The 16,043-nt window shown below is 60.2% G+C and overlaps 1 protein-coding gene across 1 annotated transcript; it reads right to left on the bottom strand.

Moving 5' to 3' along the window:
• Positions 1–833: 833 nt before the first annotated feature.
• CABP2 (calcium binding protein 2) lies at positions 834–4,887 on the bottom strand. The gene is made up of 7 exons (XM_047072525.1): positions 4,831–4,887; positions 4,093–4,269; positions 3,482–3,512; positions 2,214–2,348; positions 1,723–1,832; positions 1,462–1,609; positions 834–859 (listed from the first exon to the last, which is right to left on the bottom strand). Exons 1-7 carry the CDS (start codon positions 4,885–4,887, stop codon positions 834–836), a joined length of 684 nt encoding a protein of 227 aa, XP_046928481.1.
• Between the last annotated feature and the right edge of the window lie 11,156 nt (positions 4,888–16,043).

Here is a 16,043-nt window from a genome sequence, read left to right on the forward strand (position 1 = left end):
TTAGACTCAGCGTCTTGGTTTCCTCCGTTTGCAGAATGGGGCTCTAAGGACCACGGCAGCGCTGGAGCGAGGGGACGTGTCGTTTGGGTCGCCCCCCCCCCCCGAAGCAGACGCTGAGGTGAAGTCTGGAATGCAAGAGAGAGAGGGCGAGGAAGCGGGCTTGGGCAGGAGAGCCTCTGGGCGGACACCGACCTGGCCCCTGCCATGCTCGGGTGTTTGAGGCGGGAACCCCAAAGCTGATGTGTATCCGAAGGGGCCCGTCCGTCACTCACTCCTCCCAGCTGACCTTCCAGCTCTTTCTCCCTCCCAGAGTACGTGAGGTTGGCCTGGGAAAAGCCCTCACTCCCTTGTGCTACCCTCTGTTGTAACCCCGGCCCTGACGGGAGCCCTTTTGCGGGATGAGGGGCCAGTGCACATCCCAGCTCTGGGAGAAGCAGGTGGCATTTACTCATCTAGGGACGTTTCCTGATACTGGCTCTGGGAGGGGCCCAGAATCCAGAAAGGGCCCCTGCCCACCTGGAGTTCACGGTCGAGGGATCTTATAACTTTTGGGGGGGCCAAACACTGGGTCCTGCAGGTTAAACAAATGAGAAGCAGAAGCCATCCCCTCAGGCTCCGAGACACTTTACTCTCAGAGACAGGGACGGGCGGTGGGGCTTGGTGGGGAAGCGGGGGTGAGGGTGAGGGCGGGACAGGTGTTGCCCACAGGCAGGGTAGGGAGGCGGTCGGTGGGGGGTAAGGGTCAGCTGGGAGCAGAGGCTTTCCGGGCACACGCTGGCAGGCAGTGGCTGTGGTCCCAAGTCCCGTCTCCTGCCTCCAGCTTCGGTGCAGACTCAGCGAGACATCATTCGCACAAACTCTGCCAGGACAAAGCCAAGGTTGCGGGTCTGCAGTCTGGACCCCAGTAGGGGTGAGACCAATATATTGGCCTTGAGGTGGGAGGAGGCATGGTCCAGGGCAGAGCCCACAAGGGAGTCTTCTGGATCTGGGAATGGGCCCCCAGGCGAAGAAGAGGGGCTTTGCTTTATGGACAAAACGAAATGAAACGAAACGAAACAGAGAAACAGCAGCAACGACAAGACCCCCAAACCTCGTAACTGAACCTGTTTTCCTCTTTGCTTTGGCTGCTAGGAAGCTCAGGAACAACTCTGGGAGAATTTCTACATACTGATTTTCCTTGGCTTCCTGTCATTATTTAACCCTGGTTTTCCCCCTGGGGCAACGCGGCCTAGAGGAAGAACGAGGTTCTGGTCAACCCGCCTGGCTTCCCATCTCGGCCACATCCACATCTTTGGCCAAGCACTCCCGCCTCCCTAAGAGCTGACTGTCTTGTCCTGCTCCCGGGGAGAGGGCACAGAGTGCCTAGCGCACGGCGCCGATGCCCCTTTGGTCATTCCCTTGAGCTCTTAAAAACCTCCGGGGGTTGTGCTGGCGCTAAGCGCGGAGGGCAGTGGGCGGTACCTTCAAAGTCCACCAGGCCGTCCCCGTTGAGGTCAATGTCGTGGAGGACCTCGTCCACCTCCCGCTGGCTGAGGCGCTCCCCCAGCAGGGCCTTGAGGGCTGCCCGCAGCTCACCCAAGCTGATGCGGCCATCCCCGTTGGTGTCGAACTGTGGCGGCGTGGGTCGAGGCGTTGAGTCCCCGGCCAAACCGCGCATTCACTCAGCCCTCCGTCACGGCAGACCCGAAGCCCCTGCCCTCCCTCCAGCCCCAGGGGCCGCACCTCCCGAAAGGCATCTCGAAGCTCCCTGACGCCGATCATGTCTGCCGTCTCCGCCAGCAGCTTGGGGCCCATCAGCTCAACGAAGTCCTCGAAGTCCACCTTCCCGCCACCTGGGGGCCGTACCCGTCAGGGACCCCAGGCAACCAGAGACCCCTGCCCGGCCCCGGCCCTCCCCTGCCCTCCTCTCCTGGCCCGTGTCCCTCTCCCCTGCCCCACTAAATGCGTCCTTCCCTCTCGCGGGGCCCCGTAGGCTGGATCATCTGCTCAGTTTCCTCATCTAAAAAGTGGGGATAACGGTCCTTGCTCCCCCCCCACCTTGTAGGGGATGGGGAGATTCTTCAGAGGCAGAGCAAGCGCCTTGAGAATGACCAGGGTCCCCGGCTCTGGGGGCCAACCTGTGGAGGCATCTCTCTTCCCTGGGCCGCCCAGCTGCTCAAGCCATGGCCATGGCCCCCGGAGAACTGGGCTTGGGGCAGGTCTGAGGCACATACTGATTTGCTGTGAAATCTCGATGAGTTCCATCTCAGTGGGCATGTAGCCCAGGGTCCGCATGCAGGCGCCCAGCTCCCGGTAGCCGATGTAGCCGTCGCGGTCTCGGTCAAACTCCTGGAAGGCGATCTGCAGCTCTGCCGGGCAGGGCGGGGTCAGTCCTTCCCACTCGTCCCCCCGGACCCCAGCCTGGACCAGCACACCCTTCCTTCGTCCTTTGGTCGAATCATTTCCTCCTTGTAAACATCAGTTTCTCTTTGCTGTCTCAGGGCCTTTGCATGTGCTAGTTCTTTAATTCGTTCTTTCAACAAATATTTAAGGAGCATCTACTATGTGCCAAGCTCTGCTCTAGGTAGTGGGGATAAGGAAGGAAGGAAGGAAGGAAGGAAGGAAGGAAGGAAGAAGGAAGGAAGGGAGGAAGAAGGAAGGAAGGAAGGAAGGAAGGAAGGAAGGAAGGAAGGAGGAAGGAAGGAGGAAGGAAGGAAGGAGGAAGGAAGGAAGGAAGGAAGGAAGGAAGGAAGAAGGAAGGAGGAGAAGGAAGGAAGGAAGGAAGGAAGGAAGGAAGGAAGAAGGAGGAAGGAAGGAAGGAAGGAAGGAAGGAAGGAAGGAAGGAAGGAGGAAGGAAGGAAGGAAGGAAGGAAGGAAGGAAGGAAGGAAGGAAGAGGAGGAAGGAAGGAAGGAAGGAAGGAAGGAAGGAAGGAGGAAGGAAGGAAGGAAGGAAGGAAGGAAAAGAAAGGAAACAATCCCTAACCTCATGGAGCTCATGGAGCTCACATTCTGGAACACTCTTCCCTCTTCTGGTCTTCGGGTCACCTGCCCAAGAAAGTCTTCCGTCTAAATTCAGTCCCCTCCAGCCCATTTGTTCATTTCTTTGCCAGCGCTTAGCATCATTTGTACTTGTTGACTCATTGACATCTGCCCCCCCCCCACCCCGAGGACATGGGCTGTTTCTGCCTAGTTTGCCACACTCTCTGTGCCCAGCACAGGGCCAGGCACGCAGTAGGCACCCAGGAGGCGTTTGCTCAATGAACAAACATAAAAGGGAAGTGAGACCCACCTGGCGAATGAGACCTGGGGACTGACAGCTGGGAGCTCTGTCACCCCTCCCCGTTCGGTCTCGTCCCCATCCCTCTGTGATCTCCTGCAGCCCTTTTCTTGCCCCTGGTTCCTTCCTGGTGGGGACCACCGAGGCCCCACCCAGTGTCCCCACCCTGTGCGCTCCACCCTTTGTCCACCCCTCTGGAGACTAGTCTTTTCCAAAACGCTTTACCTTCGATCTCCTCTGGCCGCAGCTCCCGGTCCTGGAGGGGGGGTGGCGCACAGAGAAGTTAAGAATCCCCTGGACCACCCTGACACCTGCACCCCTTCGTCTTGTTCTTTGGGGCTCCCCAGTCAGCACCCCCAACATGCACGGGCAGGGCCTGGGTCATCTGACACTGCTCAGGGCTGGTGGCTGCCACCGGTTCCCGCCCGCTGGCCTGGGCATCTTGGGCCGCCCCTTCCCTGCCCCCTGCCCAGACCTCTGCCCACCTCCTGCCCCTCCCCTTGCAGAGGTCACAGAGCTCCATTTGCCAGAGGTGGATCTGGGGTCGGGCAGAGCCTCAGACGTGGCCCTGGGGACCTCCGTGTGTCTCTCTTGTTCTCTCTCTCGGAGGCCCTGCCACCTCCCTGCCCACCCCCTGGGTGGCTGTCTCTTAGGTTCTCTGTTCCCTCTCCTCTCTCTTTCCTGGTGGGTCTCCTTGGGTCTCCCCGCCGTTTGATCCCCTTGATGTTTTCTCCACTCTTCTCTGTCCCACCCCCTGGATCTGTGTGCCTTTGCTCCAAAGACCCCACTCAAGGAGAGGCAGAGAGGAGGCAAAGGCAGGGGCTTGCCATACATACGAGCTGGGTGGCCGCGATGCTGGGCCGCAGGAAGATGCAGGCGGGCCCCACCAGGCTGCTGAGCACCGAGTAACCCTGGATGCCCGGCCCAGGGTCCCCCTGCTCCTCGGGGCCGGGGCCGGGGCCGGGGCTGTGGTGGGAGCGCCCTGGGGGGGAGCTGGGCCACTGCCAGCGCTCCTGCGGCAGAGCCAGCTATGAGCTGGGGCGGCGGCCCCTCCACCCTCATTCACCAGCCTCTCCCGTCTTTGGAACCGGGCACAGGAGAGCGGGGGCCCTCACCCATCAATACTCTAGGCCGGGAGGGTCCACCCCTTTACCGTTCAACTGGGCAAACCGAGGCCCCCGAAAAGGCAAGGGACTGGACCAAGGTTGCTCAGAAAGCCGGTGGCAGAATGGGACCTTCAGCTCCAGCTCTGTACCTCCTGTCTCTGACTGGCAGAGAGCAGGAAGAGCGGCCGGCACAGGGCGGCCGGATGGGCACCCGGGGGGCCTAATGAGCTCGGCGGGGAGGCCCGGGGGTCCGTGGGAGCCAGGACCGCAAGGGGCCGGAGTCTGGGGCCTTCCCCCGGGGAAATCTTGATTGGTCTAGGGTGGTGGGAACCACCCCCTCCACCCGCCTGCCCTGCTCTACCTCTAACCCCAGCCCGGCCCTCACACGGGACTCTGCCCGCCCCACCTGACCCTTCCAGGCTCCAGCCCAGCCTCCTGGCCTTGGCTTCTCCCGCTTAGCCGTCCTACCTTAGGCCCCCGATGTCGAGGCCGTTTGGCACAGTTTCCCATGGGCTCCCGAACCATGCCAGGCCTGGAGTCCTGGGGGCGGCCCAGGGCTGAGCCTCAGCGGATGCTCTGGGCTCCTGTCTGCCCCCAGCTGTCCCCAGTGAGAGCCTGGGAGCATTGCAGGGGATTTTCCTAGGGTTTCGCGGGGAAGATTGGGAGCGGGTGGGCAGGCGGGGAGCCCTGGGCCCGGGGGCTTGGGTCCTAATCCAGGATTATCTCTGAGCATCCCTGCTGGTGAGGGGGGCCGCTCAGGAGCCAAGGCCCCCTGGAAGGCACAGCCTCCCTGCGCTCACTCTGAGGGTCTTCTGGGCACCTCCTCTCCAGCACTTTCTCCCCCAACCCCTACCCCTAATCTCCCCCAATTAGGAGAGACTTAATGTCTTCAGAAGCCGGGCCCGGACACGGGAGGAGGAAACCAGGTGCCCAGGGTGCCAGGGCGGGCTGGGGCACCTCTCCCCTCAGAATGGTGGTATGGACTCGGCAGGCCCTGCCCCTACCGCCTGTCCTGAGAGGAGGCCGTCTTGGCCCGGTCCAGAAAGCTCCTGACCCTCCGGGCCAGGGCCCTTGCTCTCACCTTAGAGCCCCTGGCCAGCCTGCCCGCCCTCGGCACCTCTGCCTGGACCAGCCCCCCGACCCTGTACTCAGGTGACGAGCGGAAGGGAGACAGCCCTGGGCGCTGTGGGCTGGACGCGGGCTTCGGTGAGGGCAGAGGTGGGGAGAGACGTCCTGGGCAGCTGACTGAGCCTGCCTCCCACCTGCACGTCCCGGGGCTCCTCCCTGAGCTCTGCCCTGGGTCTGCCCTACGGGGTCCCGGTTGCGGCGGGCGATCCCCGCGGCCCCCTCTGGTGCCCCACACCCCTGTCCCCTTTACCTGCCCGTAGGCTGCCTGCACCCGGGCCTCCAGTTCCTTGAGGAGTGCCCGCCGCCTGTCGGCCGCTGGGCTGGCGGGGGCCCGGCTGGGCCCTGGGGTGCCCTCAGAGGGGCCGGGGTCCCCCGCGGGGAGACTGCCATCTGCCTGGCCCTGGGGAAGGGCCATGGAGACCAGGGCCGGGCGCCTCCTCTTCCCACTCTGGTCGCCCCGTTCCTGCGGGAGGGTGGCTGAGTGGGCAGCTGGGGGTGCGGTCCCCCGTCCCTCTCTCCACAGGCTGGCAGGGCTCTCCCCTGCTGCTCACCCAAGTCCTAGCCTCCCCCGACCCACCGGTCTCCAGCCCCATGCTGGCCACGGGCTACCTTGCAGAGCCCTGGTCACCCGGTCACCTGGCCTTTCTGGCTTATGGTCTCCCCCCCGGCCCCCCGCCATTTGGGTCTTGCTCGCTGCCCCTCTCTGCCCATCTCTCTGAGTCTGTCTCGCCCACGGCCCCTTGCCACCCCCCTGCACTCTGCTGACATTTGCCCTGCTGTCTCTGGGGGTCTCTCTGACCTCTCATACCCATCTCTGTCACTCCCTCCCTCTGCTCCGTTGGTCCATCTGTCTGTCTGTCTGTCCATCCTTGCTCTTCCTATTTTCCCTGCCCGCACCGCCCCCCCCCCCAGGATGACTCCTGGATTCTGGAAAGACAGCACCCCCCCCACCATCCTGGCCCCAGACGTCCCCCCTTCTCCCTACCCAGAGCCCCAGAGCAGCTCTGAGCTTCCCCACCTCCTGCCAGCACCTCTCACCTACCTTCTGCTGACCTCCGGCCTCTCGTTTGTCAGGGAGAAATGTGGGGCTGGGCCAGGCAGCCCCCACCGGCCTCTTGTGCCCCCCTGTTCCGTCCCCAGCCCTCTGACTGCCCAGCCGTGTGTGCTTCACCACCCGGAATGAGGTCAGTTGTCCTGCCCCGGCCCCGCTCCAGGCCCCTCATGATTTATTCACCTGCCCCCCGCACCAGCCTTTGTCTGAGGGAAACGGATCCCTCCAGACCCCTGCCACCTGAGCCGGTGGCTCTGGCCTCCCTCAGCCACACGAATGGCCACCCATTCGTGCATTCCTTTTGCACACATCTGAGCCTGGGACCGAGCCTCCGGCCAGCTGCTGGGGCTACACAGACAGACCGTGTCTGTCCCGAAGGCCCTGCTCTCAGGCACCTCTGACTCAGGAAAGGGCCCCAGACAGCCTAAGTACTCAGGAGCACTGGCCCAGGCATCAGGGGGGCTTCATGGAGGAGAAGGGAGGACGGGGCCTCCCTTTTAGGCATTGCCCACCTATGTTTAACCCATGCTCAGCCCTGGGTGAGTGCTGGGACCCTGGCGGGGATCAACTGTGAATGTGGAGGGTTCCGGGTGCTGGAATCCAACGGAGTATGTTAGGCGGAGGCCCTCAGGCGGGGAGGCAGGGCTCATACCCCCAGGCGGAGGTCCTCAGAGGGGAGGCAGCGCTCAGTGCCCCTGGAGGAGGTATGATGGCAAGAGGCCGGAGAAAATTCCAGACGGGTGGCATCTTCAACAAGTGTTTGTGGAACACCTGCTATATGGCTTCCTGGGTGTTGGGGACCAGTCCCTGCCTCCTGGCACCTTCCAGCTGGTGGGAGATACACATTCAGCAGACCCAGAATGACTATGGAGGAGAAGAGGCTGGCTGGCAAGAGGGAGGAGAATGGGGACCTTGCTGTGACTGGGGGGCTGAGGAAGTGGCGTGTGAGCCAAGACCGGAGAGACGATGGGGGTGACCGCCTGAAGGGAGGGGTGGCCAGCAGGCAGAGGGGACGGCCCCCACGCAGCCCTGAGCGGAGCTGAGGACCTGGGGAGTGGTCAGCGTTCAGAGGTGAGTGGACACCACCCAGGCCGTCCAGGATGGGAAGGGCTCCTTGTGAGGGTCCGAGCTGACCACTTGAAGGTTCAGCCTCCAGCCGCCTCCAGCCCTCTGTACTTGGGGCCTCCCCTCCTGGAGGCCAGGGGAGTACTACATCCCAGGCGGCATCTTGCGAACATCCTTCAGATACAGGATTCAGATACAGGATTGCGTCTTCCGCAAGGTCTTAGAAAAGGCCTGTAGGCCTGGATTTCCCCATGCACTCACTGTGTGACCCTTGGCAAGGTATTTCACCTCTCTGAACCTCGGTTTCCTTATCTGGAAAATGGGGGTTGACCTGGGCCTCGTGGTGCCTTTGTGAAAATTAAATAAAGGGTCTAGCAGTTTCCTGGCACTTAGGAAGGGCTCAAAAAACGGCGGGTGTCATGTATGATGAGTGACCCTGTGCTCACATGACCATCTAAGGCGGGAAGTGGTTAGAAATGTGTGCCCCGAAGTTTGAGCCAATGTAGTAGGGGTGCCAACTGGTCAGGGTCTAGTGGCTAAACGTGTTTTCAATCACACTTTGTGTCCAGGTGGAGAAAGCGTGGCTTGGAAATCCTTCCTTACTTGTGTTCAATGAACAGCAAGCATGCTAGGGTGTTCATCTTGATGCCCTTGACTTGCCCAGCCCAGCTTAGCCAAGCTGGAGCTCCAGCTCCAGTGTCTAGGATGGCCAGGTGGATCAGTGGTTGACAGATGGATGGATGGATGGATGGATGGATGGATGGATGGATGGACAGGTAGCTGACTGAATGGAAGGGTGGGTAAACAGGCTAGTGGTTAAAGAGTTGATAGGTGGATGGATGGATGATTGTACCAATAGATGGTTAGGTGAATGGATAGATGGATGGATAGACGGGTAGAGGATGACTGGTCGGGCATATGGGTAGTTGGATGGATGGGTGGATATATAGAGAGGTGGATGTTTTGATGGACTGCTGGTCAAATGTTTGGTTGTCGGATGGGTGGATGATTGGGTAGATGGGTATATAGATAGACAGAGAGATGGATGGGCGGGTGGGCTGCTGCTGAAGGCCTTAGATTCTTCTTAAAGAGAGTCCGTTAGCGTGGAGACCACATCTTACCTGTCCTGGTGTTTGTCGTGATGTCTAGCCCACTCACGGCCTGACACGTACTAATCAGTGTGTGAATGAAGCGTCGTGTCTGTCTCTATTCTGAGCCGTGATTCTTTAGAGGGCGAAGATGATGGCTCCTTCTCCACCCGTTCCCCCCCAAGTCGGCCCAGGCCTGGCCCCCATAGCCATGCTGAGGTACCATTTCACACTCACCAGAATAGCAGGAGTGGAAAAGACAGACAGCAACAGTGTTGGTGAAGACGTGGAGAAGTTGGGGCCTTTGCATGTGCTGCTGTGGGGCTTATAAAATGGTGCAGCTGCTTTGGAAAAGAGTTTGGAGGTTACTCAAAATGAGCTACCATGTGACCTGGCCACGCCCACTCCTAGGGGCGTGCCCCAGGGAAGTGAAAGCACACGTCCACACCAAAAATTGTCTCATAAATGTTCACGGCAGCACGCTTCATTAAAGCCAAAAAGTGGGGGCGCCTGGGTGGCGCAGTCGGTTGGGCGTCCGACTTCAGCCGGGTCACGATCTCGCGGTCCGTGAGTTCGAGCCCCGCGTCGGGCTCTGGGCTGATGGCTCAGAGCCTGGAGCCTGTTTCCGATTCTGTGTCTCCCTCTCTCTCTGCCCCTCCCCCGTTCATGCTCTGTCTCTCTCTGTCCGAAAAATAAATAAACGTTGAAAAAAAAAAAATTAAAGCCAAAAAGTGAAACAACCCAAACGTCCCTCCGTGTAGAAATGGGTAGACAAAGCGTGTATATCCAGGTAATGGAATACTACTCGGCATGGAAAGGAATGACGTACCGATATACGCTAAAGGGTTTCTTTCTGGGGTGATGCAAACGGTCTGGAATTATATCATGGTTGCACAACATTGCGTATACTGGAGCCACAGAATGTGCACTTTATTTTATTTTATTTGAAATTTTGTTAACATTTATTTATTTTTGAGACAGAGACAGAGCATGAACGGGGGAGGGGCAGAGAGAGGGGGAGACACAGAATCTGAAGCAGGCTCCAGGCTCTGAGCTGTCAGCACAGAGCCCAACTCGGGGCTCGAACTCACAGACCGCGAGATCGTGAGCTGAGCTGAAGTCAGATGCTTAACTGACTGAGCCACCCAGGCGCCCCTATTTTATTGTTTTTAATGTTTATTTATTTTTGAGAAACAGAGAGAGAGAGCACAAGCAGGGGAGGCGCAGAGAGAGAGGGAGACACAGAATCCGAAGCAGGCTCCAGGCTCCGAGATGTCATGACACACAGAGCCCGATGTGGGGCTCGAACTCACGAACCGGAGCTCCAGGACCGGAGCTCCCGGAAGGACGAGCTTTTCATCTGTAACCAGCTGGGGAGCAAACCCAGTCATCAATCCCTGAATGTTCCAGCAAATGTTCCCCAAAGGGGAGCCAGCCCCCCTTCTGCCCATGATAGGCTGGAAGCCCAACCTTTCTCTTAGGGTTCCTGCCCCCATATAATTAGTCACCAGAGCTACCAAGCCCCTGTGGGTCACTGTGGTCACCCTGTGCCAGGACATAAAAAGTGGTGGCTCAAATCCCCACTTAGAGCAGAATCATTACAGGCACGCGCTCTGGGGCCGGAGAGCCTGAGTTCAAATCCTGCCTTGGCCTCTTAACCAGCTGTATGTCCTTGAGCAGGGTGCCTTCACCTCTCTGGGCCCCAAGGTCCTCATCTGTGAAGTGGGAATATTGACAGCATCTACGAGGTGGCTTCTTTTGTGAAAACCGAATGAGTTAATATAAGTGACATGCCCGGGACATCGCTCGGAGAAAGCTCAACGCTGGGGGTCACTTGTCACCTCCCCAGCTGGAGGGGCTCCCAGCCTCTCCCCAACCTAGCCGTCTCATCTCCCCCACACCTGGCTGCACCAGCTCCCCGGAGCCCCCAGCTGCCCAAAGAGGGGACCTGCCCTCCACTCCCCAGGGTCCCTCCTCCTGACCGCGGGAGCCTCTTCTATCCACCTTCTTGGGGTCTCAGAGCTATACAATCAAAATGCCCACGGGGCGCCTGGGTGGCTCGGTTGGTTAAGCATCTGACTCTTGGTTTCGGCTCAGGTCAGGATCTCAAGGTTCACGAGTTCGAGCCCCACGTCAGGCTCTTTGCTGATGGCGCGGAGCCTGCTCGGGATTCTCTGTCTCCCTCTCTCTCTGCCCCTTCCCCGCTCACGCTCTCTCTCACTCAAGAACAAATAAACAAACATAAAAAAAAAAAAATGCCCAGCCCGGTCACCCCAAAGAATATGGAAGCTGTTGGTTAAAGGAAGCTTTCAAAAGAGCAGCTTTCTTCCTGCCGCTCTGGGATCTACAGGATGCCGGTGTCTCCCCGGCCCGTTCTGTGACCCTCCTACGGCCACCGTCCCGGCGGCCTGCACGGCGAAACACCGCGGCCTGAGGGTCCTGCCCTCCGCCCCCCAAGCCACCGGTCAGGGCACAGAGGAGGCTCACAGGCCTCAGCCCTGCCCTGCAGTCACCCGGGGTGGCCCTACGAAACCCAGGAGGACGACAGGGGCTTCCGGGCTCTGCCACTCTCCTCTCGGGGACCGGTGGGCCCTCCCTGGGGCGTTCCGCACACAGAAGCCGGCTGTCCTCTGGGAACCCAAACTGCCAACCAGCGCCCCCAAATCCGGTGCACGAGAGACCCTCCTCACGGGGCCTCTGCTTGAAGCCCCGTGGGGCAGAGGCTTGTCTAAAGGGTCGGCCAGGCCAGGCCACCCAGAGATCCAGGCTGGCCTCGGGGCATATACACTTGGGCCCGGCTGGCCACCCGCCGGCCGGGCTGCCGGAGGGTGACCGTGGGCGACACGTGAGAATGAGCAACGCCGCTGCCCGTGTGAGACGGCAGACTGTGTCACTTCCCAGGGTACAACATGTGCGGAGGTCACCCTGAGTGTGTGAGCGGACCGTGGAACTCACAGATGCCGGGGACTGCTTGCCACGTTCACGGCTGCCCTTGTCCCAGACTCGGAGGGCTCCGCAACCATGAGCGCCCCCAGGGAGGGCACCTCCCTCCCGCGGGAAGTCCTCCGGGTGGATCCTGAAGGCCTGACGTCTCCCCTGCCAGTCGGGACCCGGAACCTCTCTTTGTCTCGTGGCAGGTCAGGCGGGTAATGCCGTCCCGGGGGCCCAGATGCCCAGCCCAAGCCTCATCCTCCCGAGGCTGCCCGGGGAGGGGCAGAGGGTCCGCGGTGCCCTCCAGACCCTCAGTGACCACAGCACCGCTTTCCGCTCACCGTGTTTGTTGGTCCCCAAGGGCAGTCCTCTCGAGGGAGGCACGCTCACGTCTAACGGGCGCCGAAGACAGGGCGGTTCACGTGCTCAGGGGAGGCCAGGAAGGCCTTGAGCTTGGGCCGGGCGCTGAGGCGCACCTCGTAGGCCGAGAGCAGGGGGAGGGAGTCCAGGCAGCCGGGGGCCAGGGGCTTGAGCGGGGTCGGAAGAGAGAGGGGCTTGGGGCGCCTGGGTGGCTCAGTCGGTGAAGCGTGCGACTTCGGCTCAGGTCATGATCTCACGGCTCATGGGTCTGAGCCCCAGGCTGGGCTCTGTGCTGACAGCTCGGAGCCTGGAGCTGCTTTGAATTCTCTGTGTCTCCCTCTCTCTCTGCCCCTCCCCCGCCCACGCTCTGTCTCTCTTTCTCTCTCAAAAATAAACATTAACTCCTTTTTAAAAATTTTTAACGTTTATTTACTTTTGAGAGACTGAGAAACAGAGCATGAGCTGGGGAGGGGCAGAGAGAGAGGGAGACACAGAGAATTCAAAGCAGCTCCAGGCTCCGAGCTGTCATGATGCACAGAGCCCGATGTGGGGCTCGAACTCACGAACCGTGAGATCATGACTTGAGCCGAAGTCGGGCGCTTCACCAACTGAGCCACCCAGGCGCCCCAAATGTACACTTTATAAGGGTGAAACTTAAGTAGCAATAGAGCTGTTTATTTGTATTTAAAGAAATGCCAAAGACAGGTGCTGATATACACATGGGCTGAAGGTGGGGGCGTGGGCACAGGGAGGTTCCTGGCTCACTGGGCTGGGAAAACTGCTCTGGACCTCAGAGGGGGAGGCCTCGGGGGGGTCACAGAACTAGTCCACGGGCATTGCCTGTGGAGCCAGAGGATTATGGGTAAAAGCAGCCAGCTGGAACACCACAGAATAGAGCCCCAAGGACCTGGGGGACAGCCAGCCCAGGGGACTTGAGCGTGATGACTGGAGGGTGTGAGCCGGTAGGAGGCTGGCCCGCTGGACAGGAAGGAGTCCCCCAGGCCACTGATGCCTGTCCACGAAGGGAGGGCACGCGTGGTCCAGGCCGGAGCGGGTGAATGAACCCCGGTGAACCTTGGTGTCCCCGTCAGTATAATGGGAACAAGCCTCCCTCCCTCTCAAGATGTGGTGGGGATAAAATGAGACCATTGGTATGAAAGCTCTTTGTAAGCTGCTGCTAAGTGCTGGGCAGATGTTCCTCCAGCTGTGAGTCACGGATAGAACCCAACTCTGGCTCTACCTTCCCCACCCCCCCAGCCCCAGGCGGCTGTGGGCTCCGACGAGGCTAAGGGATCCTCCTGATTAGGTGCCTTTGGGTTTTTCCCCCAGGCTTTTATTTATTTATTTTTTTAAATTTTTTTTTTCAACGTTTATTTATTTTTGGGACAGAGAGAGACAGAGCATGAACGGAGGAGGGGCAGAGAGAGAGGGAAACACAGAAACAGAAGCAGGCTCCAGGCTCCGAGCCATCAGCCCAGAGCCTGACGCGGGGCTCGAACTCGCGGAGCGCGAGATCGTGACCTGGCTGAAGTCGGACGCTTAACCGACTGCGCCACCCAGGCGCCCCACCCCCCCAGGCTTTTAGATGGGTACTTCCCCAGGGGAAGGATGCCTTCCTCTGTCCTTGTGCCTCGGGCAGAAACCAGGCTGAGACATCTGGTTCGGCAGGCTCCAGTTCCCGGGGAAGGACCATCACACCCAGTGGGCCACCCCCCACCCCCCCAACCCCGGGAAGGGGCAGCCAGGAGAAGGGGGCCGGGGGTGCCAGGTGGAGGCAGGCACTGGGCTCCGCCTGGCAACATACAGCCCTCTCAGGGCCAAGAGGTCCTGCAGCTCAGTCTGTCTGTCTTTCTGTCCACCCGTATCCCCAGGTCCAGTCAGTTTTTAAAGAGTGCACAGCACTGAGACTCTGTCAAAAAATGGTTTGGAGATGACAGGGCTTTGCAGAAGAAAGGCCGAGGGTTAAAAGTGAGGCCCCTGGGGGGAAAAAAAAAGTGAGGCCCCTGAAGCTAGCCAGATCTGGGTTTAAATCCTGTTTACTAGCTGTGTGACCTTGAGGAATCGAGAAAGTCACTTAACTTCTCTGTGCTTCAGTTCGCCCTCTGTAAAATGAGGATCAGAATGATCAATCCCAAGTCCTACGGTTGTAAAATCTCTGTCAAGTTCCCAACACAGGCCTCAGCCCCTGAGGGTTTGCCACAATTATTATCTCAGAGAGAGGATGTGTAAAGGGCTGTGTCTGTTGACATTGCATTCATTCATACAACAAGCATTTTTTTTTAATGTTTGATCTTAACGGGGGGAGGGGCAGCGAGATCCGAAGCCGGCTCCAGGCTCTGAGCTGTCAGCACAGAGCCCCATGCGGGGCTTGAACTCACTAACCGGGAGGTCATGACCAGGGGGGACGTCGGACGCTTGAGGGACTGAGTCACCCAGGCGCCCCCTGCAACAAGCATTTAATGAGCACCTGCTGTGTGCCGGTGCTGGGGCCCCGGCCGCTGGCTAGGTCCTCAGACCTGGCCCTCTGTGGGCCCTGAGGCGTTCTGTGTGTTTGGGTGTGGCCTGGACGGGGTAGTGGCTGTGTGATGCGAAAGTCAGTGCCCTGCAGGTGGGGTACAGCCCTGCCAAGGAGCAGGTGAGCCTGTCCGGCCTTGCCCGATCCTCACCCGACCTTACCCAGGCCCGAACTGCGCTCAGTGACTTGGCGCATTCCTGGGTGTGGCGGGAAGGGAGGAGGGGGTGGGACAACCAGAAATACAAGGTCACTGGGCTCCTTGCCACTTCCTGCCTCTCTTTCACTTCACGGCCCGCTAGTGAGTAGGGTCTGGGCCAGGTGGGGGCCGGGGCCGAGGTTGAGTCACCCCCCTTTCCCAGGGGTCTGACCCCACCCCTGCCGCAGGCTGCTGGGGGGGGGTCTCCCCCAGGGGTCTGACCCCTGCCCCCCCCCCCCCCCGCAGCTCCGTCGGTGGGAGGGGCCTCTTTCACCACCCTGTCTGTCTGTCTCTCCTAGTGCCGCCCTACACCATCGTCTACTTCCCCGTCCGAGGTGCGGCCCCTGCTCCTCCAGGAGGGTGAGGGGCACCGATGGGCCAGGGCCATGGGGGCGGGGCTGGGATGGCGGTGGCGGCCCCAGGCCTGGCCTTCCCCCTGGGCTGCATCCTCTTGGCCCCCGTCTGGCTGCGCTCTGGCCATCTGTCTCTGTCCCCATCCCGGGGCACTTTGGACTGCAGTGTGCACCCCTCATCTCCCTCCCCAGACCGCACCGGTGCCATGATCTCCATCTTTCTCCACGGTTCGACTTCTCAGCAGACTCCGAAGCTAGAGTTTCTGTCCTGTCGCCACACTCCTGACCCCTCCCCAGGGTGCTCTGAGGCTGGGGTCTCCCCGCATCCCCCCTACCCTGTCCTCCCCTCCCCCAGGGCGCTGCGAGGCCATGCGCATGCTGCTGGCCGACCAGGGCCAGGGCTGGAAGGAAGAGGTGGTGACCAAGGAGACCTGGCTGCAGGGCCCGCTCAAGGCCTCCTGTGTGAGTGGCTGCCGTGCCCAGAAGGGGGCCAGGGGCTGGGCAGCGGGGGAGGGCAGCCAAGCTCCGCATCTCCGATGGAGCTGTGCCGCCCCCCCACCCCCAGCTGTACGGGGACTCTGCTCCCTGCCCTGGTCCGGGGACCCTGGGAGAGGGTCAGAACCCTTGGCTGCCCTTACCCAGATGTGCAACCGTGGACAAGTGGCCAATCCTCTGTGGGCCTGTTTCCTCCTCTGATGTCCCGGTGGTCACAGAGTGCCACCCTGTTTACCCGGCACCTCCCACATTCAGACACTTGGCAGGTCTCAAGATCTCCGTTTTACAGCGGAGAAAACAAACAGGTCAGAGCCGGAATTTGCAGGCAGGCGCCCTGAGGGGCACGCCCACCTGCTTTCCCAAACAGCCCCAGAAAATGCTCTCAAATGTGCCCTGCACACAGCTCGTCGTCAATGGAGTGGTTATTTAAAATGTTAATGTCAGTTAAATGTTCAATATCCCCATTGAAATCAAGTCAAAGCCGCGGGGAGTTTTAGAA

Source organism: Lynx rufus, unplaced genomic scaffold (genome assembly GCF_022079265.1).
Source record: "Lynx rufus isolate CCGP_SWC_20201006 ecotype Redwood Valley unplaced genomic scaffold, mLynRuf1.p SCAF_9, whole genome shotgun sequence".
NCBI classification, from domain to species: domain Eukaryota; kingdom Metazoa; phylum Chordata; class Mammalia; order Carnivora; family Felidae; genus Lynx; species Lynx rufus.